This window comes from Leptonychotes weddellii, chromosome 8, assembly GCF_054177405.1.
Source record: "Leptonychotes weddellii isolate Sample4059 chromosome 8, ASM5417740v2, whole genome shotgun sequence".
Taxonomy (NCBI): Eukaryota; Metazoa; Chordata; class Mammalia; order Carnivora; family Phocidae; genus Leptonychotes; species Leptonychotes weddellii.
The window spans coordinates 14,427,513-14,454,978 of record NC_138376.1 but is presented as its reverse complement, the minus strand read 5'-3'; the positions used below and the strand labels follow the sequence as shown (position 1 = coordinate 14,454,978).

General features: G+C 35.8%; 1 protein-coding gene across 1 annotated transcript in view; it reads right to left on the bottom strand.

Annotated features, from left to right (window-relative positions):
• Positions 1-27,466, bottom strand: part of LOC102743246 (uncharacterized) — a gene marked incomplete at its 5' end in the record, with an annotated part of 218,059 nt that overhangs the window by 117,919 nt on the left and 72,674 nt on the right. The window contains 2 exon segments of the mRNA XM_081827532.1: positions 5,508-5,718; positions 8,935-9,198. Coding sequence (XP_081683658.1) covers positions 5,508-5,718; positions 8,935-9,198 — 475 coding nt within the window.

The following is a 27,466-nucleotide window of genomic DNA, read 5'->3' as shown; positions in this document are numbered from 1 at the left end:
AACAATGAATCATGGAACACTTCATCTAGAACTAATGATGTAATGTATGGGGATTAACATAACATAATAAAATAAATAAATAAATAAATAAAATAAATAAAGCCTTAAACTTATTAAATTCCATCACAGAATACTTAAATTTAGCTTAACTTTGTGCATTTTAAGGACAACCAGCTCTACTCATTATCCAGAAAAACCAGACCATGATGTCGGTCACCTATCTTCTCTGGCTACAAGTAAAGCAAATCCACATTCTTAAATGTGAGAAACAATACACTTTAATCAAGTTGCTTTATAGTGTTGGCATTGATTATGCAGCTTCGATATATACAGTATTCTCCCCATCTGCAGTTTTGCTTTTCATGGTTTCAGTTACCCACGGTCAACTGCATTCTGGCAAGTGGATGATCCTCCTTCTGACGTATCATCAGACCATCAGTAGTAGCCCAGTCACCATGCTGACTCCTGTGTCTCATATCTAATTTATTTTGCCAAATATTTGTTTAAAGCCAGATGACATAATTCGATATATATGAATTCGGTATATAAAATTTCAAGATAACCTTCCCAGGTATAATTATAAAGTGACATTTAGTTGTCTGGAGGTGGTGGTATCTTAGTTATCATTAGCTGATGATAATAGTTTATTCACAGGGAAACAGGTCAGGTATGGCTAAGGAAGCTCAGGGCTTATACTGGACCCACCTCTTAGGGAAGGAAGCAGGGCTTCTAAAAATGGGGCATGGCAGTCCGTGGAATTTTACTCAGCTCAGCAAGGCATAATTCCCAAGGCATTCGGGCAACTCTAGGCACAAGAAATATTAACTACCAGAAGTTGAATATGAAACTCTGTGTTGCCCAGCTGATAGGCAGAACAAGACAAGAAGGCAGATGGCATTAGGAAATCAAATACTGCAGGCTTTAGGTCTGGCCATTATGGCAGGAATCCTATAGTCCTTCCCAAGAAACACCGCTGTTTCCCTGACCTGTGTTCTCAACCCAATGCTTCCCTCACTCTACATACCCTGCATGGTGGAACTCAACCACTTAGCAATTTCCGGTAGTCTATGTGTTTATGTCTCTGTAATGGACAGGTTCTTCCTCCCTATTTTCCATTTCTCTCCTGAGCTTCATGAGCACTTTCCCAATGGTCTCCTAAACATTTCAGCTTGGATACAACATAAGGATCTCAAAATCAATAGGTCCAAAATCAAGCTGTTTGTTTTGTTTTGTTTTTTTCCCTTCTAATCTTGTCCCTCTCCCTTTATCTCATATTATCTGCTGGTTAATACCCATGTTTACTCATGATAAAAAATTAGGAATCATCCTTAATTATCCCTTACCATCAATATCCAATCAACCAACAGGGACATTTTTATTCTTTGTCCTATAGTCATTCTCTTACACCTCCTTAATAGTTTACAAATTTAAACTCTCTTCTCCAACTTTACTCTCTCTGCCCTGATTCAGGCCCTCTTCTTTGGCTGGCACTACTCTAAATTTTTCCAAACTGATCGGGTTTTACACATGCCCTCCTCAAATAAACCCTCCTAAAAATTACCAGAGGGAACTGCCTAAAATAGAAATTGAAATACATATCTCTCCTTTTTGTTAAGGTTTATTTTTTTATTTAAGATAGAGAGAGCATATGAGCAGGGGGAGGGGCAGTGGGAGAGCAAAAGAGAGAATCTCAAGCAGACTCCCCACTAAGTGTAGAGCCTGACTCAGGGCTCGAACCCAGGACTCTGAGATCATGACTTGACCCAAAATCAAGAGTCAGCTACTTAACCAACTGAGCCACACAGGCGCCCCAAATCACTCCCTTTCTTAAGATCCTTCAATGGCTACCCACTTAATACCAACCTCTCATTAGCTGCAATAGACAGAAAAAGACACCCAATAAAATAGCGAGGGAGTTATTACTATCCTAGAATGTATACATGGACAAATGATGGCAATGAGAAAAAGTGAGTGAAGTGGGAAAAGAATAAAGACTTTTTCAGATGTACAAAGGCTAACAGAGTTTACCACTTTACAGACCGAAACTCTAAAGGAATTACTAAAAAATTTTTTCAACAAGAAGAAAAATAAAAGTGGAAGCTAGCTACATAAAAATACTATGGAGCACAAATATTGACCAAATATGTCAGTAAATTAATTTTCTATTGAGACTAAAAAAAAAAGAGAGAGAGAAAAGAAAATAACTAAGTTTTCTGTTTAACAAAAGAGTGACCTGGAAGAATAGCCAACAATAACGTGAGAGTACATGGAGGTGTTTGATGGGTAGGTAAAGCATACAAAAAGTCCTTGTCATGCTCAGGAAGAGAAGAGAAAAATCAGATGAAATTAGATTTTTTTAAAACAATTTTTAGTTAAACATGTAGATGAGAAAATTCGGGATAACATCTGACATAATTAACAATAAAATCTGTAGATTATAAAGAGCAGAGGATAAACAAAATAAAGAAAATTATTTTTGGTTAAAGAAAAATTCAGGAAAATATTTTTAAAAAGCAAAGAAATAGGATGGCAAAAATAAATTGCAAAAAAATGTTATCAGCAAGTACAAATATAACAGTAATAACAGGATTTACAAAAAATTAAACCCACCTGTTAAAAGACACATATTAACTACTTGTCTTGAATGCAAAAATAAAAATCTAGATTTATGCTGTTAAGCCATAATTCAATTCAGGGAAATTAAATAGAATGATTGAATAATCAATAGCAACACCACAGATGAGTTTTAAATTCATAAAATCAATATTAGGAAAAAATATGTCATAAAAATATTTACTAAAAAAATAGGGTGGTAGTATTAATATCAGAAGAAATAGAATATAAATTGAAGCATTAGTAGACATATAGAGGGAGACTACATCTGTATAAAGAAATAATAACACAAAAATAATCATAAAATTGCAGGCAGTTAACAACACATTTAAAATATATAAAGCAATATTTGACAGAACTACAGGGATAAGTGGACAGATCTAGTCAGGACTGGCGATTTCACACATATCTACCATGTAAATAAAAACTGAAGATAAAGACTTAAGCTTTCCAATCAAGGAGATTAAAAGGTAACTCCCCCCAAAACCAGAAGAAAATAGGAGCAAAGAAATAATAAAGCCGAATATAAATACAGAAAACAAAAGATCAATGGAGAGAAAGTCTTAATGGAGGTAAATGAGCAGTTGTATATTTTTAAAAAATGAATAAAAAGATTAAAATTCAACCAAGACTGCTAAAGAAAAGCAAAGAAGGCATATATTGACCAATGTGAATAATGAAAAGAGGAACATAATTATAAATTTAGTGGTATTTCAAAATTATAATAGTATATTTATGTATTTTCGTTTAGAAACATAAAATATCTATTGAATACTACACAGAAAACATTAGTTTCCTCCAAGGAGAAGAACTAGGCTGCGGTGGGAGGCAGATTTTATTTTAAGCAATCTGAGTGTATTCTTTGTTCAATAAAACCATAACAAAAGGAAATAAACTTTGAAGATAATATACTATGGATACAAACGTATATATATACACATATATTATGTGTATAATATGTAATATATATTACATTATGTATTTAATATGTTTATATAGTGACATTATATTGCATTATATACATATGTATATAATATGTACATAATATATAGTACCATGACTAATTTAATTCAATTAGTTTTCAAATGAATTAAATAGAATGATTGAATAATCAATAGCAATCAAAGATTGAATTAGAAATCAAATGCTTCCCATGATTCATCCCACATTAAAAAAAAAAAAGAGGTCCAGAACTCTTACAGTTCAGTAAGAAAAAGTTTTTAAAATGACCCAAAGGAAAAGTGAACAAAATATAAATATAGGTAATTCACAGAAAATAAAACCCAAATGGTTAACAGAAAGGTATGAAAAAAAAATGTTCTAACTTAGTCATATTCAGGGAAATTCTAATTAAAACAAAGAGATATTACATTGCAATTGAGTTGGCAAAACTAATTATAACAGAGATTGATAGGATGTGAGCCTAACAAACTCCTACCCAGCTGTTAGAAGGGCAAATTGATACAACTACTTTGATGGCAATGTGTCACTACACTATAAATTTTAAAAGTGTGTGCCCTGTGATTCAGTGGTTCCTCTCCAGGATAGGAAATATCTTTTACTCTAGTGAAATTTGCACCTATGTGCACAAGAAGGACATGTCCAAGAATAATCACTGTAATCTTGTTTGCAACTGAGTAAAACTTGAAACAACAAATAAGATAAAAATAAACAAATTTTGTTACAATCATGCATGTTGCCATGTACATAATTATACAGCAGTAAAATCAATAAACCAAAAATACATATAAGTGTGTGTGTAGGAGTTGTGCAAATGTCAAGGATAATACTGAGAGAAAATAAAGTTGCAGAAATAGATATAAAGCATGGTTACTTAACACAAACCTTAAAAACATAGAAAAGATATTATACATTGTTTATAATTACATACATATGTAAGACCATATATGGGAATGATCAATAGGAAGGCTCAGAGGGTTGGGAACAGAACCAGCAAGCATTTCACAGAAGGCTTTAATCACATGTAAAATGTTATTTTTTAAAAGAAAAGATGGGGAGCAAAGATGGCAAAATAGCAAGAATGGACACAGTTGGGTACTCCTTACTGGTTTATGTGACATTATTTTCTGTACAGTATGTTTAATATATTCAATAATTTCCAAACTAAAAAATAAAGTCCCTACTACAGTGCCTGGCACATGAAAAACATGCATCATATGTAATTATTATTCCTGGTAATCCTTCTATTATGCTAGTGATACTGTAAGTGCTACTGTAGTTACTGCAAGGAATAATATATTTACTACAACTACTACCAATCCATCCCCTACTGTTGCTTCTAATACTATTACTGCTAGAGGATCCAACCTGTTAAAGAATCTTGTGAATCTTTTGGTAAAGGAAATAATTATCTTGCAAAAAATAATAGTCATGTCTAATATATCTCTTCTATAGGCTGAAACTTCTGTACATTAAATAGTACAAAGAATGTTATTTGCTTATTTAGTGCTTGATTAAGCCAGTCTTTGAAGAGTGAAGTTTATAAAATAAACTATATAATTGGAGAACTTCGTTCTGAGACTATTTTCTCTTTCATAGCCATGTGATTACCACTCTTGTGAGCAAGCAAGAAGGCTTAGTTCTAGAACTAAGAACCAAAAAAAGTCAACTTGTCCCCCCAAAAAACTAAAAAATATTTTTAGAGCCATAATGCCACGGAGAAAGATTTGTGTTTCAATGAAGTAATTTTATATTTGATTGAGGGTAAATAATTATGTTAAATGGAAACTGATATTCTTGTCAATGATTACATTCTCTTTAAGCAGCATGGCATAGAAAGAAATACATTAATAATTAAAATGTCTTTCTCAGTTTTCTGTAATATAACATAACTGGAAATATTAGTAAAAAAATGCTGAAAACGGTCTACTAACCCTGAGAAGAGTGTAGGGAGGGTTTAGCTTTATCATCCAGTGATGCACAAATGTTTTCCTCCATTTGTTTCTCTGAAAGGCCAGGAGTATTCTCCACGCCTGATTCTGCTTTCTGTGCTTCAGCCATTAAAGAAACTGGAAATTCAGGGGAAAGCGGAGTTTGTCTTTCATAGGTTTGTTGATCATCCAAACACAGAGGAAGTTTAATAACCTATTAAGAGATAAATCTCTTATCTAAACTGTTGAAAATATTACACACACAGTTAATTTCACCCTAGAACAATGATACAATTTGCAAACTCTAAAAGGTCAATGATGAATTTAATTTTCCAAACCTTATGTTTGCTTTTGTTTGGCTGCCTTACAAAGAATGCCTTTTTTTGTATTAGCAGATTTACATATTGCTGTAGGCATTACCATTGCTCTATATAGTTCTTAGTTTTTTCTTTGTCTTGCCTTACAATTTTCTTTAATTTCTTCTCACAAATAACACTGTTTGCCTGATATGCATACCAGGATCAAGTTAGCAAATATTCATTCAGTATTTACTATCTCCAAGAAACAATATTTCTAATTCAAATATAAAAGACAAGACTACAGAATCTAGTGGTGAACGTATGGGTGTTCACTGTGCCATTTTTTTTTCAACTTTTCTATGTTTGCAATTTTAATAATTAAGTACTTGGTGGAAATAATCAATGGCACAGGAAATGAAATATTTAGAAAAGTGAGGAAGTTCGGGAAAAAGTTAAAGGCTATCCTGCTTGCATAGTTGTTCCTCTTGAATTCTTTCACACACCCTATGGGGGCCGAATCAGACCTGTTCTCCTGTCTCCACGCTCGGGGTGTGAGCCTGAGTTCTATCCCTAATCACAACATGTGGTGGAACAGGTGAGGTCATGGCTAAGCCACATGCCCTGGCACTTTCCTTCCACTAACAGAATGGGAGGGAAATGATCATAATTTATCTGACTTATTTCTTTTCATCTCTTCTAAAGCTACATTTCAGAAACCACTTTTCTGTTCTAATATCTAGTTTACCCATCTTTTCTCTTCCCTGTTCCAAGTTATTATTTTTTTTTCTGAGTAACTCCAAAAAGAGTACTCAAAAATTATATTGACTTGTTCAAAAATTGCATTTGAGAAAACTCACACTGGAAAAATCCCAATATTTTAGAATTTCACGTAAGAGGAAAATCGGGTTTCAAGATAAGAAAATTTCATTTTTATCCTCATGAAAGAGAAGCAAATACATTCCTACTTATTCTGCCTTATGATCAGAAAATCACATATTGACTAATGGCACTATTTTCATTAATAAGATCCACCCCGCACCCCCCTCCCTACGAAATATATAGAGAGAAGATTTGTTACCAAGTAAGAAAGTTAGTAGACAATTATAACCATCTGTAATGAATAATGGCCAGTGGGCTCTACAAATAAATCATAATATTACTTTTCACCAATTTTTTAAAAAAGGAGTCAGAGAAAAAAGGGGAAAATTTTAGTAATGTGTCCAAATCAAGTAGATTTTAGTGAAATCAAGCTTTCTAATGCTGTTTATCAAATAACTACTTTTCTTGACCTTGTAAATTTTAAACATCACTTCTTGATTTATCTCAAATATAAAATACTCATATCTTTACAATCAATACCAGTACTACCCAGATGTTTTATGAAATAAAATTGGTGCTGATTTTCCTTGCTATAATTTAGACTACTGAATTTTAGGTAACAATTAGTAAAAAATTACAGATGCCTTTCACAGTAGCTAGCAAACCTATATCAAAATTGATTTTCTTTTATGACTCTATTTTTATTTTTATTCCATTGTGATTTCTTGGTACAGTATTCAAGTCACCAATTTGTTAAACATTGTTTTATGGGTTATCTATAGTTTTCTTCAAAATTTGGGTGATTTTTCAATAACTCCTTTGAATTCATTTTCAAATGTATTTATATCAGTGTTTCTAAACCTTAGAAACTTTTAAAAATTTCTGATCCTGACACCCCACTTCAAAACAACTGAATCAAAATCTCTGGGAATGAGACCTATGCATGGTATTTTAAAAGCTTCTTACATGATTTCAATGTACAGTCAAATTTGACTCAGAATGATACTATTTTCAGAATGAGTAGAAAGGCACATATTTGGATTTAGATTTATATTTAGATTTATTTTCTTAACCACAACCTACAATATCTCAAAAAGATATTTCAGCAAAACATTATAATGGAATTAGCTAAAAGGAAAAAAAAAATGCCAGCTGATTCAACTTAAAATAAATAAGAAACAGGAAGACCATCACACAAGAAGGATAAATAGCTGCTGATTTTTAAGCCAAAACTGCATGGGTTTCCTGGAAATGTCCGTATTTAGTAGTTCCATCATTTAGGTAGATAGATGATGGTGATAGGTAGATAACAGATGATAGATACATACATACATACATTAGATTAGATTGATTGAGAACTACCTAGCCAGTTAGCTAGATAGACAGACAGATAGATGGACAGACTGGGAAAAGTCAAACATGTAGGTAAGCAAGAAAAAAACATAGCATTTTATGATACAGGCACTGTGGAAAGACATCATAATCAGAAAGAACAAATTTGGACATATAGGACAGAAATAGACTAAAATTGTGTTGGAATGCTTTATTATACTTTATGTATGCTGTCATTTTCTTGGGGAGGGGGAATCCTCCATGGTATTTTCTTAGAATGAATTTATACAGTGACATTTCTGCTAAAAGACCTGCTTAGAAAATACATTTCCAAATATATACAAATAAATTGTATATGCCCAAGGGTTTTTTGGAGTGTTTTTTGTTTTTAATTTTTGAGGTAAATAAGACAGCATGCTTTGAAGTGATACGTATGGATGGCAAAGGGAGCTTTGTAATGGCGATTTTTATCCTGTGGAAATGTGGGTCATTAATTACTCTTTTTATGAACACATGCTGGTCTCCTCAAATAAAAGGCAAGCATCTAGAAGGCACAGACTATATCTAATCTCTTTTGTATCCTTAAAATAAGCAATGCCCAGCACACAATAGTAGCTCAGTTAGTACTTCTGATAAGGAAACATCATAGCCTTATACCCAAGTTGGCGAGACAGATCAGTTCCAGCAGCAACAAATCGTAAACTGAGAATTGAAGGATTTGGGTGATTTTCTGGGCCACTCATGACCTAGAAGTTTGGATTAAATTTTCCTTAAGATTTCTGCCAATTCTAGAATTGTATTCCTTATTTGTAGACATCAATTTAATCAGTGTCAAGAAAGCATTAGGATGTGATTGCTTTTACAGGTTTATGATACTTATTGAAATTTTCAACAGCACAAAAAGTAAGGTAAAGGCTAGAAATAAGCAGCTTTAGAAAAATTTTAAGTTCTTTTTCCACTTACAAAATCATATTACAAACCTGAAAGTTGAGATTGCACAGCCAGTGGTCCAAGTCCAAGCAAATCAAATCTTCCATTTTCCTGAAGTTGTCAAGTGTCTGGTCATAATGTCCTCGGAGAAGGGGACACTTGAATTTTCCCTCCACTACATCAAAGTTGTTATCACACAAAGGGAAGGCTGCCCAGCCCAAAACCCAGTCAAAACAAGCATATTTTCCACGAAGGAGACAGAGTTCAAACAAGAAAGCCATGCCAGGTTTCACAGCTTTCTTAGGAGGGAGTACCTAGGAAAAAGATATCAAGACAAGGGAAGATTAGGATGCTTGTACATGGAAACATGCTATATTCAATGATGCCTATATATGATTTAGAATTAAGTAAAGAATGGGTTTTACTTCTATGGTTTGCCCTTAAAATTTTACCATTGTCAATAATGTTGCAAAAAACACTGGGGGTACATATATCCTTCCAAATTAGTGTTTTCATTTTTGAGGGGGTAAATACCCATTAATAGAATTATTAAATCACATGGTATTTCTATTTTTTTTTTTTGAGGAAACTCCATACTGGTTTCCACAGAAGCATTCATTATTTATAATAGCCAAGATATAGAAGCAACCTAAGAGCCCCCTGAAAGACAAATAGATAAGGAAGATGTGGTGTATATATATAATGGAATATTATACAGGCATAAAAAAGTTCAGATCAACCATTTGCAACAACATGAATGGATCGAGAGAGTAAGTCAGACTGAGGAAGACAAATACTATATGAGTTCACGTATGTGGAATCTAAAACAAACAACAACACAACAAAAACAAACAAAAACCAAATGAATAAACAAACAAAAAGCAGAATCAGAATCAGAAACATAGAGAACAAAGTGATGGTTGTCAGAGGGGAAAAGGATGGGAGGAAGGGCAAAATGGGTGAAGGGGAGTGGGAGATACAGACTTCCAGTTATGGATTGAATAAGTCACAGGAAGAAAAGACTCAGCATAAGGAATATAGACAATGATATTGTAATAGTGTTGTATGGTGACAGATGGTAGCTAAACCTGTGGTGAGCACAGCATAATGTTTAAACTTGTCAGTTCACTATGTTATATACCTGAAACTGATGGAACATTGTGTGTCAACTACACTCAAATTAAAAAAAAAAGAAAAAAAATGCACTATTGGATGCATTTACATGAATAACCTTTCCAGCCCAAAGTAATTGAGCAACGTGCCACCATGAAAATGTGACTCAAGCAACAAGACAAATATGACTCTGCCAGTTCAAGATTCTGCACTTTATGAGCTTTGGGAATCAAACTTGTAATCTGTTACCTAACACCCTACAGCGTACTTTCAGTTCTTTCTACTTGAGCTGGCATTTCTATTGTATAACTATTTCTATCAATTGTCACAATCACTGTTTTACTTGCCTGTCACTCATCTTGGTAGTGCTCATGTACCCAGCACAAGTGCTTTACATGGGAGAGATGCTTTTTCAAAAAATGGTTGAACAAACTATCACACTCCAGAGAAACTAATCCTAGACATAACGATAGCTCACATTACTATTACAAGGTCCACCTCTTGAAGGAAAAATAGTGTCCCATTTAATTTTGTGACTATCCTATTTATTTCAGTTGACATTATAATGCACGCCGCTGAATAAGCAATTTGTCAGTGTTTGATAAACAGTGTTAGGCATAAAGATGGATGAAATGATCAGATTGACCAAACCATCATTCAGGTCCCCAGTTGTAGAGATGGAGTCTGTGCTTTGGCCTTTTAAAAAAGAATTTTAGGAGGCACCTGGGTGGCTCAGTCGGTTAAGCATCTGCCTTCGGCTCAGGTCATGATCTCAGGGTCCTGGGATGGAGCCCTGCATCGGGATCCCTGCTCAGTGGGGGAGTCTGTTTCTCCCTCTGCCTCTGTGTGCTCTCCCTCTCTCAAATGAATAAATAAAATCTTTAAGAAAAAGAATTTTAGGGAAGTGGAAGACATGAATAATCCTTTTTTTAAAAAAAATAGAGTATAGGCTTGGGTTTCATTTTAAAATTCTATGTGAGTAATTATAAATGGGCAAAGATAGGGACTTGACTAAGACTATTTTATAGCCATATATTTAGCCAAAAGTGAGTAGGCATATTTTATATGATTCATGTAAATAGTCTAAGACTTAGTTTATGTTTAAAATGAAACAGAAGCATCTGTTAAAAAATACCATAACCCTGTGGCAGCTGCTATTAAATCATTAACAGGATCAGGTTTCATTTAAACCAGATTTACCATTTTCTACAACAGCCCATGGGAAAGCTAAAAACATCAGACACAAATTACTGACAAAAGAGATTCTTAATCAAGCCATACTTTTCATTTGGCTATTTGGCTGTGAGTAACCATTGCGATAAGAAAATAAAAGCTCAATGAGAAGGAGGAAGAGGAAAATTGGAGTCAGAAACCTGTTTTGGATCATCATTTAAAAATAAAGCTGAACTGATGTCATTACAATAATTTTATCTATTCTCCTCCCTGCTTTTAGAAGTACCCCTCACATACTAACCTGATCTGACTCAGCGATACTTTCAAAGTAGATAAAGTAAGAATTTGAGCAGTACTGACCCAATTCTATCGTTAAGATTCTGTGGTCTTGGGCTAGTCACTTCTTTTTTTGTATCAAGGCTTTGATGCCTTCAAGTCTCCTCATTGATAAAAGACCAGGAGGGGTGCCTGGGTGGCACAGACGGTTAAGCATCCGACTCTTGATTTCGGCTCAGGTCATGATCTCAGGGTGGTGAGATCATGCCCCGCATCAGGTTCCCCACTCAGCATGGAGTCTGCTTGAGATTTTCTCTCCCTCTCCCCATTCCCCTCCCGCTTGTGCTCTCTCTCTAGAATAAGTAAATGAAGTTTAAAAAAATAAAACAAATAAAAGACTGGGATATAAGCATCTTCCTCAGAAGAACTGATACAACTATCAGGCTGGACAATAAATATAAAAATGGTCATAAAAACATGAAATGCACATAACTATTATTATTATTATTATCTTAAGACATTATCTCAACTATTTATGAGTTAGATTACAGTTTATTTAATAAAGAAGAAAAGAACATATCAAGGTGAAAGGTCATCTGTAAACATGTAAACAAGTATCATTTTGCCTATGAGAAACAACAGTTCAAGGCTACCAGACATAACCTATTACCACCAGGCAGTATGCGTCTGCGGTAACCATGTAAATAAGAAGCCAATCCTCATGCACAAAAGGAAACTCCACTGCAACCTATTTTATAAGATAAAAGAGTCACATGCAACTATCCTGACAGCTGGAAAAAAAATAAGTATATGAACATGACAAAATCTAGTCACTGATATTGATTGAAAAAGAGGATAAGAGCTATATGTTATCAAATAAAGGAATTTACTTTTTCTGACAATAGTTGTCTTATCTTATTTATTCTTTTAGTGTCTTTCCCTCACCGTGTATCATAGGAGAGATCTGTTGCTCTATAATGTGTTGCTGGGGACTCATTCTTTTCCTCTTTGGCAACAAACGATCACTAAGTTTCATTGTGTCTCTCAGAGGATCCTTTCCACAAACCTGAATACCTCCACAGCTGTCTTATGATGTGATATTTTCCATGAGCATTTTTCAATAGCTTTGTAATTGAATGCTATATAATGAGGGAAATAAATGTATTGGACTCTGCCAACCACCAATGCCATCTCATCATGAGAGTCCTGGTGGTTGGTGGGTCACAATGTCCCTTATTTTCTGAGTACCAAGAAGAGGATATTTTTTGAAGGAGGAAACCCTACAGAACTAAAGTTCACTGTGTGACATAAGGATGATGCATTTCATCTTCCATAGCACAGAATGTGCATGTGAAAGGAGAATAATGAACAAGCAAAATCCAAGAAGCAAACAAGAATTTTGAAGGCTGAAATTTGCATGGAAAATTGGAAAAGAAAGTAAAGTTCTTTCCACTTGGATACCAAATACCATGAAAGCAAAGCAAAGCAGAGAGGATTAGAATAGTCTTTTAAAATGATGAAAACGCATATTGATAAAGCATTCTTCAATTTTCTGGACTTTCTGGAATTTTGAAAAGGATTATTATTTTTATAATCAGAAAAAAATTAACAAAGTGATTTCAAAAACAGAAGACCTCCAGCGCACCTGGGTGGTTCAGTCAGTTAAGTGTCTGCCTTTGGCTCAGGTCATGATGCCAGGGTCCTGGGATCAAGCCCCACATCGTCAGGCTCCCTATTCAGTTGGGAGCCTCCTTCTCCCCCTCCCTCTGATGTTTCCCCTGCTTGTGCTCTCTCCCTCTCTCATTCTCTCTCTCAAATGAATAAATATAATCTTAAAAAATTAAATTAAATTTTAAAAACCAGAAGACTTTCAAAGTTCTGCTTCTGCTTATGAGGGGGATGATCGTAAATGACCATAATTCCCATTATAATAAAGAAAAAACACTGGTTAAATTACACAATTATGTATATTATTGAACCCACAGGGGAACTGAGGATGTAAAGAAACTTAGGGGAAACTAAAACCCTTCATGTACGAGCTAAGTCTTGATGGGGGCTTTAATTTCAGGGAACAGGTGAGGGAGCAGACCTGTCATTGGGTGAGAGACTTTACAGGTAAAAGGAGAAACTGGTCAAATGTTTAGCAATCTTGGACTAACGTGGAATATTGAATACATAGGAGCCCCAGATACACAACAAGTCCTCACTATCTACCAACTCTCAACCTTATGACTTGTATGCAGAGCTCAGCAGCATGTGAGTAATTGGGTCCAGGGTGAGAGTCAAAGAGAGATCTTTAGTGGCACAGCACAGAAATCCTGAGGCAGGGCTGGGGAGCACAGCAGAATCCTGCAGTTACGTGATGCTTGGACACCAAGCCAGACTGGAAGGTGGAATCTTTTATACCTCAAGACTTTTGAAAACCAGTGATGAATTAAAACTAACTAAAGCTATAAATTAACCCCAGCTTAGCTTAATTCTAACCAGAGAGATCAATCCCTCACCCTAGCTGCCTGACAGAGACAGCTTTTTAGTGGGGGGATACATATTTTTTACTTCAGTCTTTACAATTTCTTTATATACCATGTCTGGCCCACAGTGCAAAACTATGAGACATCCACAGAAGCAGGAACATATGATGTCTAGACAAAAGATACAGTCAATGAAAACTAACCCACAACTGACCCAATGTCAGAATTAACAAAGACATTAAACAACCATAATTAAGATAAAGAAATAGAGGAAGAGATAGAAATAAACAGTGAAAGAGAGGAAACTCCAGGAGAGAACTTGTAAAAAGTTTAGAACAAAAAAATCATAAAATACTTGAAATGAAAAGTTTATTGACTGGACTTCACAGTAGAAATGGACATCGGAGGAAAAGGATAGATGAACTCAAAGAGAGATCAATAAAAATATCCTACCTGAAGCACAAAGATAAAATAAATGAAAACAGAAAAAAGAAAAAAAAAAACCAGATCAGAGCATGTAAGACCTGTGGGACAATAATGAACACACATAATTGGAGTCCTGAAGGAAAAAAGGAAAGACAATGGTGCAGAGAAAACATTTTGTAGAGATGATGGCTGAGAATTTTCCAAAATTGATGAAAGACATCAACCCACAAAACCAAAGAAGCTCAGAAAATCCTGACAAGATGAAATAAAAAAGCAAATAACACCTAGGCTTATCATAGTCCAACTGTTAAATATCAAAGATAAAAAATCTTAAAAATATAGCATCATCTATAATATGTAACAGAAAAGTTTATTATCGGCTGTTAAAAAGTCATACATGGTCAAGTATCCATATTTCCTTACTGTGAAGTCCTGAATATAATATAAAAATATTTATATCATATGGAAAATTCTTTCTTTCTTTTTTTTTGTTCTGTATTCTGGTCATGTAAAGTTACTTTTGTCTTCGGCACTGAACAAAAGGTTTCCAGAAACTTTGGTTAAGAATAAGCTCCACTTTTTGCTTATTGGTAGACTGTTTCTTGACTAACTGACATCTTATTATCACCTTATATTTAACATATAATTTGTAATTCCTTAGCATCACATTAAAGCCCTGATGGAGACTTACAACAATCTAACTTCCTAGTATTATTTCCTATTAAACATACATATATTAAAATATATAATACATACACACACATACATATTAAGTATTGTCAAAATTATTGTCTCGACTGTCTGCCCATCACACACACAAACACACACACACACACACACACACCCAGAGGCTCATAAGATCCTCTTTATCAGGAAATCCTTCTTCCTTTCCCAAGTTCTGCTTATTATAATCAAAGAATCTTGGCGTCTTCAGTTTGAAAAATACCTTTGAGGTAATAATTTCTAATCTACAGGTGCTCAAGCAGAAGTACAGACAAGTAGGGCCCAGATATGGGCTAGGAGACTTAGGTGTTTTCATAACAATTACTAAGATCCTCTAAGAATTTTAAAGCATTTAAATGTAAAGTAAATAATTATAATAAGAAGAAAAGAGTTGTAAATACACAGTGACTTCAGAAAAGGGCATTTTTAGAAATTCATTGAGGAATACAGATTATCTAATAAAAATACTGATGATATATACAACACAAAAATTGAGAAACGGTATTGTATTCAATCTCTTGCTCAGTTAGAAATCTGTTCTATAATACGCAAGACAGTTGTTCATTCTCTACCTGGACCCTATGTTGATGGGAAGGTTTGCCAATTCATAAGGTGAATTAATCCATGTGGGAAGAGTTCTAATTGTTAGAAAGCTCCCTGGTCACTCTTGAGAAGCCATGATGTCATTAACGTTGTTCGGTAAATATTTCTAGCTCTTCACCTTCTAAGCATACAGTAGGATTGCACTTCCAAGCTCCTTGGTGGTTGGGTGGGCCCTTTGACTAGTTCTGGCCAATGATCTTTAAGTGAACATAACAAGTATCACTTCTAGGCTGGAGCATTTATTCTTGGTTCTAGACGTTCAAGAGTTCTTTTTTTCTGTCCTTTGCCTCAGTGACAAACGACATTCTATATGGTGATCTTTCAACTAGTCTGACTCAGAATGAGAATGGGTTAAACAGTACCCCTCGCTTTCCTGAAGAGGACATGGAGCTCAAGTGAAAAATAATCTTCTACCGTAGTAAGCCACTGAGATGTCATAAGGGTTTTTTGTTACCATAGAATAACCAAGCTAATGTAGACTGCTTCGTTGGCCCTGCTTTGTATTTACTCAAGTCCAGTCTTAACTGTTCTATGAAGACAATTACTGTGCCCAAAAGAGTCTCAAAGCCACAGGTCTAAGTCACTGGAGATAAAGTCAAGGGTGTAGTGGTTTTTGTCAGGTTCATGACAAAGCCAATAGTAGAGGAACATGCAAATACTCATATAATCTGCACTTCCATAGATAAAGCAGAATACTCCATAATGCTTAAATTGTTCCAAGTAAGTCTACCATGGTGCTGCTTACACATGGCTTTGGTTCCGATTCTTCTAAATGATCTTAAATGATTCTCTTGCCTTTACATACAGATTACTTCAATCCTATTTGTCCATTCCCATCTGATTTAATTGCTTCCCTGCTTTAAAAGAGAAGCTATATATCATAGTGGTTAAAAGCATGGGCTTTGGCATCAGACAAACATGAGATCAAATCCCAACTTACCACTTAAGTAGGTAACCTACCATCTCTGGATCTTGGTTTTACCATTTATTAAATGCTGGTGGTAGTCGTTGGGGGGCGTGGAGGAGGGAGGAGGACAGTGGTGACAAAGGGAAGGTGGCAGGTACACAAAATGGGTAATAAACTAAACGATGTCTTCCAGGACTAACATTCTAAGGAATAAGGGGAGTTCAGGAAGTAAATAAATACACTTAATATGAAGTAGAAATCACAAAATGTTCTTTCTGAGGCAGATAACTCTGGACAGATGAAAGGGAATCGATACCACAGCACAAGGTAATCTAGGTTATCCAGTGAGAGTTTAATAGTACCATTATATTCCTCTCCATTCCCTCAGCCAAGATAAATAAATAGGCAAATTAGTTCTAACCCCCAGTCTTTCTGCTGTGGGATAAAAGAAAGTAATTATTCTTGGAAACTTATCTTGGACAAAGTATCAAGGACAGAGGGTGGTGACAGCTATTACCATCATAGCTTCTGAGAGAAAAATCTTACTTCCTACACCATTGGAAAACCATGCACTCTCCTGTGCAAATGTAGTCGTTCCAGGGCCCTGTTTTAGAAAATTGATTTTTTGTTTGTTTTCCTTAATCCTAAAAGGGAGTATATCAAAAGTTAACATCTGTTGAAAGTTTACGAAATACAAGGCATCTTTTAAATCACTTTATCCTTGTCAACTCAATCACCACAAGAATTCTATGAAGTAGATTTTATGTTAACTCCATTTTTATGAATGACACAAATGAGACAAAGAGACCAAGTGTCAGGTCACACAGAAAAGAAATGTAGAGGGTGGAGCTGGCTTCTGACTTTTGACAATCTACTGCAGAGCCATTCATGCTATTATGCTTCCTGAATGTAGGAGGTAAAGCATCAGAAAGCTTACCTTGGATTCATGGAGAAAAGGCCTACGGTCATTCTTCTCTGCCTATTTACTTCTCTTCCTGATCCCTACACACTGAGGATCTTCGGCTCTTCCTCCACATGTTTCAGCCTGTTCTCCCTTAAATTGCTCACTTTGAGTTCAGCCATTGAAAGTAGACATGGGGCTGACCAAGAAAAAAACAGTTTTACTACAGTTAAACCCCACTCTCCAGGATCCTTAAAGAACGAGTCTTTCCAAAGGGCTAGATTCACCAGATAGCTTACAAATTAGTCATTAGTCAGGAACAAAAATCTTCCTGAAATGGGTGTTCAATTCGATGATCTCTCAAAACATACAGTCCCTGAATCTAATTTCTGGATTTCTCAACAACTAACATAATCATTTGAGAAACATGGATAATCATACAATGGCATCCTCAAGGATCTAGACTTTCAGTCCCCCAAATTTAATTTGTATAAGAGTTATCCAAGGGTGCTTATCAAAAATGCAGATTTCCAGGCTTCATTCTCATCCTCAAATCAGTAACTTGGGGCGAGGCTTGAGAATCTGAATTTTAACAAGCATGCCAAGGTAAAGGTAATTCAGGTGGTCCTTCAGACCACACTTCGAGTATCACCATCCAATATGGACAGAAAGATAGGACAGGTTTGTGTGTCCTTGATCATACAACTTACACAGCTTAGGGCAACCACATTTCTATCTAAAATCAAACTGATTCATACCTGAGTAATTACGGGTTAAAAAATATGACCTTTCCCCCTTTTCCCATCAAACATGACTGAAATCAAGAGGAAATATATGGCATGTCATCTCATTATATCGAAATTCCATTACCTGACCTCAACCTCAATATGTCATAACTCATCTCTTCACATGCTACTCAAATGTTCAACTAAGAATATTTCACTCTAGGGAGATGGCAAAATCTAATTGAATATTTTAATTTAGAAAATTCAGTTCTGGGATTTCTACACCCCCCCTTTTTTTTTACTGTGAAAACAAAAAGTTGAATTTTCTTTTCAGTTTCTCCTTGTTAGGCAAAAGATAAATTTTCCCTTCATTGTCCCTGAGAGTTGAACACATTGGGGAAAAATTGGGCACAGCCCATTACTTTTCCAAACCCCAGTGACTGAGCCTCAATGCACAAAAAGATGGCATTTCTGAACATCTGCAGCATGATTAGATCAAAGACCAACAAATTAACCACAAATGGTTTTACAAGGAGCAGGCAAATATATCATTTGGAAAGGAGAAAACTTTTGGCAATGATAGCTAATCAACGTTTTTCCTTTGGGCAACCCACTTCGTACCAAAGATACCTAATAATAACAGTAATACCTGGGCAGCATTTTCTATTTTAAAAAGCTCTTACATACACATTATCACATTTGATCTGCATGTCAATCCTGTTACAGCATTGATATTAGCCCATTTTACAGGTGATGGAAAAAAGATTAGGAAAGTAACGATTTGCTCACATTTTCCCAGCTACTAAATTGTTGATTTGACTACATCAAAAATGATATCCAACTTTACCACTTCCCTCCATTTATTCAATCATTCATTCACAGACATTTTATTAAGTGCCCATATTGTACTCAAGGACTGTTTTTGGCACTGAGGATAAAAATAATGGAATGAAGACAAACAAGTTTCCCTTCCTCTTTGAGCTACTGTCTGGTGTGGGAAGGGATCATCAATAGCCAAATAAGACAATTTTAATAGTAACAAATGCTCTAATCTATCTCTACTGACGTTGAAAAAAAGCAAGATAAAATAGTGATGCACTAGGAAATGACCAGAGGAGCTATTCTGTTAAGAACATTAAGAACATCTAGTCGAAGAAAGTGACAGTTAACCTGAGACCAGCCATGTCACAGTGGAAGGAGGAGCCCTCCTAGGCAGGAAGCCACAACCAATTCCATGGCCCGGCAACAAGAATGAGCTGGTTGTGTTCAGAGAATGGAAAGGCGTGAGGCTGGAGTGAAATACACAAGCAGAAAAGGAGTATGAAATAAAATGAGAGAAAGGGATAGAGACCAGATCACATACAGTTTGAAGGCCCAGGTAAGGAATTTGGATTTTATTCTCAATGCTATGGCAGTCCACTGGAAGATCATAAGCAGAGGCTTGCCATGATCCGATTTGCAGTTTACTAGATTGACCTTCAACGGTTCTGGAGTTCATGATGTTTTTGTTTGAACAGAAATCGTTTCCCTGCCTTCACTGTGAGCTTTGAGAGCCCCATTGGTTGAAAAGTCATTGACCACGGCCTGGTATATGTATGAGGCCGATAAATGGGAAAAGATAACTGGCCCTCCTCTTTGCAATGAACAGGCCATGTGACCTTGGAGACATTCTTTACCCTACTCAGCCCTTTGTGACTTCACTCGGTGTTCATACGAGAATTACGGCCTTAGAAGTAATTGTGAAGCATTTTGTATAGATATTGAAATATTAAAACATATTCCCTCAATGTGAGTGAGTTCAAATATAGAAGCAAGTTTCCCCTCTTTAGAGAATTCAGAATGATTTGATTGTTGAATTGCATGCAAAGTGAACAAGAACTACTATTTGGTAACTAGGGCATTCTTAACTCCGAATACATCAGATGTGAACAGATGTAGAGAGCAGACACAGAGGGCAAAGATGGATTTGTGGCATTTCAAAAGCATTTGCAATAAAATAAAGAATGTCAATCTACATAAAACACCAAAATTTTTTTGAAGTTAAAAAAAAATTTCAACTAAGAGACAGGCAATAGTTGACTGTTTAAAGTCTGCAATGAGGGGCTCTTGGGTGGCTCAGTCGTTAAGTGTCTGCCTTCCGCTCAGGTCATGATCCCAGGGTCCTGGGATCGAGCCCTGCATTGGGCTCCCTGCTCGGCGGGAAGCCTGCTCTCCCTCTCCCACTCCCCCTTCTTCTGTTCCCTCTCTTGCTGTGTCTCTCTCTGTCAAATAAATAAATAGAATCTTAAAAAAAATAAAAATAAAAGTCTGCAATGAGACTGGAATTTTTAGATTTGTTCATTTTAGAGATATTTGAGACAGCCACATTTCTAAGTGCTAGAGATACAGCAGTGAACAAAATAGACCCAAGTTCCTACTCCCAAGAAGCTCACATTCTAGCACTACCAAATAGTCTTAAGATTAAATGACCACCTGTCAATATCATGTAATGTAAGAGTCTCATTCCCAAATGTTAGTTTACTACATGATACAAAACCTGTCCTCCAAAAGGACAGAGAAAGAACCTCAAAAGACAGGGGGACTTGGCTTTAGTAATAGAAATAAGCCCGGTAAAAATACAAAGAAATATAATAGGAATTGATGAGTACTTTAGAGATATGGAAAAAGCCAATATGTTTATCAGTTCTTGCTGCTTCCTTTAGGGTGGATTGTGAACTTCAGCGTTTGGACTGTGGGGTCATTCATACCTTGGTTGCAATTTCAGCTTCAAACATCTGGGTAAGTCCTCATCTTTAAAACCTCAGTTTCCCTTATCTGCAAAATGGGTTTAACAATAGATTGGGTTGTATAAGGTTTGCATTGATAGTGTATATTAAGCATACTGTGAAGAACTTGACACACAGCAGGCAGTCAATTACACCTTACTCTTCCTCTCTGCCAGAGACTACGAGGCACAGTGATAAAGTGAATTTCCACACTGAAGGCCTTGAAACCCCTCACATCACTGTAGCAATGAGTAGAGGTAAAATAGCATCAGATAAGTTTAATGGAAACTGAGCTGTCTTCAAGGAAATAAGGCTGGATTAACTAATACTTCTGGAAGAGATGTTTTGAAGAGCTGGAGAAACCTAACACAGAGGAAAACAGAGAACGTTCTACATAGTGGATTATTATTATAGTGATAAAAATGGTTATAGCATAGAATTAGTTCCTACATGCAACCCACTATGCTCAGCAATTTATACACCGTATTATTTAATGCTCACAAAGTCCCTGTGAATTAGGTATTAGATTCCCATTGTACACATGAGGGAACTGAGGCCAGTGAGAATAAGTGTTTTCCTAAAGCGTTGAACCCTTAGCAGAACCAGACCACTGCCGAGAGTGGGATGCATGATCAGTGACCACCCATGCCATTCAGGGAAAGCCATTTGCAATCTAGGTTCTCACAAGTCTGGGGGACCTCTTGACCAGCAGAAGTGACCCTGTCAAGAACTGACAAAAAAAATAGCCTTCCTCCACCTAACATAATGGAAAACTTTCTAAAACTGCATAATATCATATATTCTCAGATTATTCCTTATTAATGGTAATAATCAATAATCAATAAAAGCAATCATGTTCAGGCTCTAGTTTTCCTAAGACTACTCCTTCCTATGAGTTATTAAAATCATTTCAATTTTTTGATATTAAATGTCACATAGAAAATAACCTCTTGCAAAATGTTGGGTTCATCATATTTTAAGAATTAATACTTTAGGTCATTTTAATCAGTTTCTGATATATGCAGTTTTCAGAAAGCACTTCAGGGAAGAACACTGTGGCCATGACTAATAATGACAAGAATATGAACTATATTCTTCATATACATATTGGAATCAGAACATTACTGAAGTACTTTACCATCTTAAGTATTTAGGAAGCTTTAAATAAAAAATAAATTTGCCTATTTCACTGAAATTGAGCATCCTCTTTTCAGGCATAAAGCTTCAAACTTATTAATTTCATGGCTATATTTTAAAATGAGTGCCAGTACCAGCTAGCTGCCTACATGATAAGTGTCTTAAAATTTCAAGAAGAGGCACTAAATTTTTCACAGTATTTGTGTTTCATTCTCAGTGTAATAAAAATATGCCACCCCTTTTAATAATGAATAATAGATTCTCGGTTTGATTTACATGCATGGATTAAATGTCATGTTTGAAAAGTTGCTATTTTATTCATATTGGAGTTCCCTCCAGTAAAACAAAAATGGTGCCCATCTACTACTATAATAATGATACCTTGCCACACTGATGTATAAATATTAACTGGTTGATAGACTTCTTAAAATTCTATAGATACATGAAGTAGCCTGACAGTACAGTGAGTCTAAGTAAGGTTTTCTCTGGAGCTTCTGTGTGCCCTACAATTAGCCCAAACCCACCTACATACAATGTGACTATGCCAGAGGGATGGGAGAGCCAGACCTTATTTCAATGATGCCAGATTTACACATTGAATTCTAAAAGGTTAAAATCTATCATTGCTTCTTGTTTACCACTGGAAAAAAAAAGGACTATTCACTGTCACCACTTCTTCATGAGCCCCTGGAATCATGTTCTAGTGTGGCCATAGCAAAGTACCATGGGCTGGGTGGCTTAAAAAACAGAAATTTATTTTCTCACAGTTCTGGAGGCTGGAAGTCCGAGGTCAAAGTGTTGGCTGGGTTAGTTTCTTCTGAGGCTTCTCTCCTTGGCTTGTATCCCTCACATCGGTCTTCCATTGGTGTGTGTCTGTGTCTTAATCTCCCCTTCTTATAAAGACAGCACCATATTGGATTAAGGCCCACCCTAATGACCTCATTTTAACATAATTAACCTCTTTAAAGAACCTATCTCCGAATACAAGTCACCTTCTGAGGTACTGGGATTTATGACCTCAGCATATGAATTGGGGGGGAGGGGTGCAAAATTCAGTCCATAACAGCCCCCTCTCTATCCACCCTCATCTACCACATCTACTTCCTATATGCACATGGCATAACTAAAGGACAGCCATTTCATACAAGATTCAAATGCCTTTTGGGTGATTCAAAGCTGAATTTAGAAATAAAATGATTCTTATTTTTTTTTTTTCCTTTAAGCACACAAGGTTCTGTTTGTAAAAGCTACCCAAGCAATTTAAGGAGAGGGTCCTGACTTTATTCCTCCAGCTCTTGAGATATTATTTGGTAATATGAGGAGCTACATAAATAAGCTTTTCAGTTACTTATTGCTGCAAAAATCAGTGGCTTGAAACAACATTTTACTATATCTGCCAATTCTGTGGATCAAAAAAAGAGGTCTGATTGAGCAGAGTGACTCATCTACTCCACACAGCATCAGGTGGGTCTACTTGATGCTATTTAACTGGTGGCTGGGCTGAACTGAAGGGTCCAAGATGGCTTCTCTCACATGCCAAGCACAGTGGCAAAGACAAATAGAAAGCCAGTCCCTGCCCACGAGCTCTCTCCTACAGTCACAGGGCCTCACCTTCTGGTCTCTCTAGCAAGGTAGATTTTTATGAATTCTTTTACATAGCACCCCAAGCACCTAAGGGCATGGCTTCCAGTAAGACAGGAAGTGAAGCTGCCAATCTTTTAAAGTCTTTTAAAGCCAGAACTGACACCTAGAAACTGACAGCATCACTTCTATCATATTCCATTGGTTAAGCAGTCACAAACTTTCCCCCCTCAGAGTCAAGGGGAGGAAACATAGATCTCGCTTTTCAGTGAGGGGAATAGCAAAGAAGTTATGGCCATCTTTAATCTACCCCAACATGTTATTGGTAACTGAGTGAATGAACAACAATATGCAAAATACGTTATGCAATACAAATAAAATTAATATATTTGGCCATGTACATTACAGGGACCTTTGACTAACCCAGCAACTTCCATCTGAGTTAACACCAAACATGAAGACTTCCAATAATTCAAGCAAGCTAATGTGAATTCAGAAATGCTACTTGCCAGGTTTTCATATTTTTTATCTCTTTTATTACTTGTAGTGTTTCCTAAGTCTGAAGTGCTTATTTATTTATTTACTAAACGTACTTTTCATTTGCACAGTGAATGAATAATTTAAACAACTTTGTTTAGATAGCAATGACTAATAAAAGGAAGGTAAATGTGTATGCAGTTAATATAGCTCTAGAATAGGGGTGCATGCTTGCTGAGAGCTAGATTTTTACATATACTTTTAAAATTCTATTATTTTCTTAATAAAGAGCTTGTAATTGCATTCTATAATTAGGCCAATAGAGCTATTTTCACTTAAAAATATCAAAAAATAATCTGGAGAAATGTTTGCTTGGTCTTTAAAATAATCAAGTTTACAGTTAATATAACATCAAACAGGTGCTTTCAAGGAGGTCCCCATGCATGTCTAAGTACCCAGGAAATTCTCAGAAGCATTCCACTTGAGAATGAGCTTTGTTGAATTTGCTCATGCTTCAAGGAAGTGAGTTTATGAGCTCACTTCTCTCTCTAGAAAATGTTTACCTAAAATATTGGTTTTATATATTAAAGAAGAGAGACAACAAAAAATAAACATGAAATTGTAAAACCATAAAACATTGATATTTATTTCCTTACTCATTACCAGCAATGGGCTCCCCATTTATAAGTAATGTGAAAATCGTATCTCTTCCACCAAATTGATTTGTTTCTTCTTAATCAGGTCTATTTCCATTTTAGAAACTACTGTTACCAAGATTTGACTCTTAAGATTATCTTGACATTTCCTTGTACTCATTTTTGAAAAACTGAATTTACATTAAACTTATTGCATCTCTATAACTAAAGTTTCACATTTTGTTTCCTTTTTTATTTTAGAAGTATCTATTGAATGCCTACTATGTACAAGCACCATATGCTCCAACAAACACACCAATAAACATGATATGGCCTCTGTCCTCAAACATGTGAAATCTTGTTGGAGCTCATTCATGTGTATAAACAATAGCATGATTGAGTTTGAGATTTCAAGGATAAGTAGGAGTTAACATCGGGAACAAATGCCCAATGGCACACCAAACTTGAAGGATATCTGGAATTCAGGCACAGCTTGAGCTAAGAGTGTGCTTGGGTACATAATGGGAAGTTTGCTCTATTTAATGAGGGTAAAGACTGTGGACAGAGGCTAAGGCCACATGGCCAGTGTCTTCGAATCCATGGCAAGGACTTTGATTTATCTTAAGAGCAATGGAAAGTCAATAGATGTTTCAAAAGGGAAGTGTTGTAGTGATGTGATGAAAAGACCACTTTCACTAATGATGACCAAGGGAACATTGGTGATGCCCCTGGGGTTAGTGAAAAGCCTTTTTGGAGGTAGAAAGGAGTTGAGTATCCAGAGTTATAGAGCAAGGGTTTCATTGTCAACGCTGCCCTGCTAAGATGTTAGGTAACTAGCATTATTTCTCCATAATGCAGTTTCTCATCTGTGAAATAGAAATATTAATGTCTTCCACACTTATTTCTTTTGAGGTTAAATGCCATAATATTAGTGAAAACCGTACACTCTATTTGGGTCTGAAACACTTCACTGGTTTTAGAAAGGGTGGACTTAACCTATAAATGTTCACAATCTCTTGTTTATCCTTTCGAGCAATATAGTCATGGACATGTTAGAAAGAGAAATAATGACATACTTTATTTAATCAAAACTTCATTTTAGGCATATATTTGGGGTTTGTTTATTTTTTATTTGTTTTTTGGAGCTGGTTTATTCTTAATTTTAAAATACTTTAGTCCTTGAAGCATGTCGGCTCTGAGCTGCACTATATAACATTTACCCTAGACCACAACCCTATTGGTGGTAAATAACATCATAAAATCAACCAGGTTGGGCTTCTTGTGATGACTATTTTATGTGGAGATCACAGAGGCACAGGGAGATTAGGTGACTACTCTAAGTCACATTGCTAAGTAGGTTTTGGAACCAAAATTCAATTCAAGGTAAAGAGCACACACTTAACCACCATTCTACCAGGTCTTGGTCCCCTGTATTTATTTTTCATATTCAAATATACAAGAAAATTTTCTGTGATAGTATTTCTAAAAGTTTTTTTTTTTAGTAGTTAAGAGGTATTTTATTTTCCTGAATCCAAAGACAAAGTCTCATCCAGCCGCAAATAAGTACAGAGCAGATCCTCTTGAAAGTAAGAGACTAATAGATGTCTGCTCATTGTGATTCTGTCATGTAGAAAGAAGCCTATGTTGTTACATTTTGTTCTATGAGCTTCCTTTTCCTGTAGCTTCTCTGCTATAGTGTGCTTTTTAATACCAATGATGGCAAATATCCGACTTCTTTCTTAAAAAACCCTCAAATGGCCACAACTTACTGTAAGGCACATTATTTTTTGCCTTCAAACTAGTACTTATAAAATTTCATCATTCACACACTGACATGTGATTCAAAAAACAGATGTGCTTATCGAATAAAATGGGGTTAAGTACCATCAAAATTGAGTGATTTTTCCCCCCTTGTTGACACAGACCCTCAATCCAAGACCTGGTTTTCTTTTCTTTGTGGTGTAGGGAAATGTGAAAAATGAAATATGTAAGCCCAAATTGAAGGAAACCATGGTCTTAATGGAATCATTAGAGAAATTGTTCCAGAATGCTACATCCTTCCAGAAATAATAACCCTGTAATGTCAGCAAATTCGGAGTCAGCATGGGTTACCTGCTCCACACAGACGTCCTGGTCATGTTTGTTAGAGCTGCCTGAGGCTTAGCCCAACCTGAGCACATGACCTTTCAGAACTCTTTTTTTATTTTTTATTTTTAAAGGTTTTATTTATTTATTTATTAGAGAGCGAGCGAGAGAGAAACAGGATGAGAGGGGGGAAGGTCAGAGGGAGAAACAGGCTCCCCGCCGAGCCGGGAACCCGATGTGGGGCTCGATCCCAGGACTCCGGGATCATGACCTGAGCCGAAGGCAGTCGCTCAACCGACTGAGCCACCCAGGCGCCCCCAGAACTCTTTTTTTAATTCATTATTCAATGTTCTTTGCCTGAATTTTGCTAGTTTTGCTTCTTTAACCTATTATTTGTATCCTTTTTTCTTTTAAGTTGGCCAATCCCTGTACCAAATGAAAAAGAATTATAAGCATAGCAGTTTTATCTAATAATTAACAAACTGTTCTTTCAGCTCAGATGCTATTGCCAAAGTACAATAATAATATTTTTAATTGTCATATTTAAATATCATCTTTGAATAATGACATATGTTAAATGATAA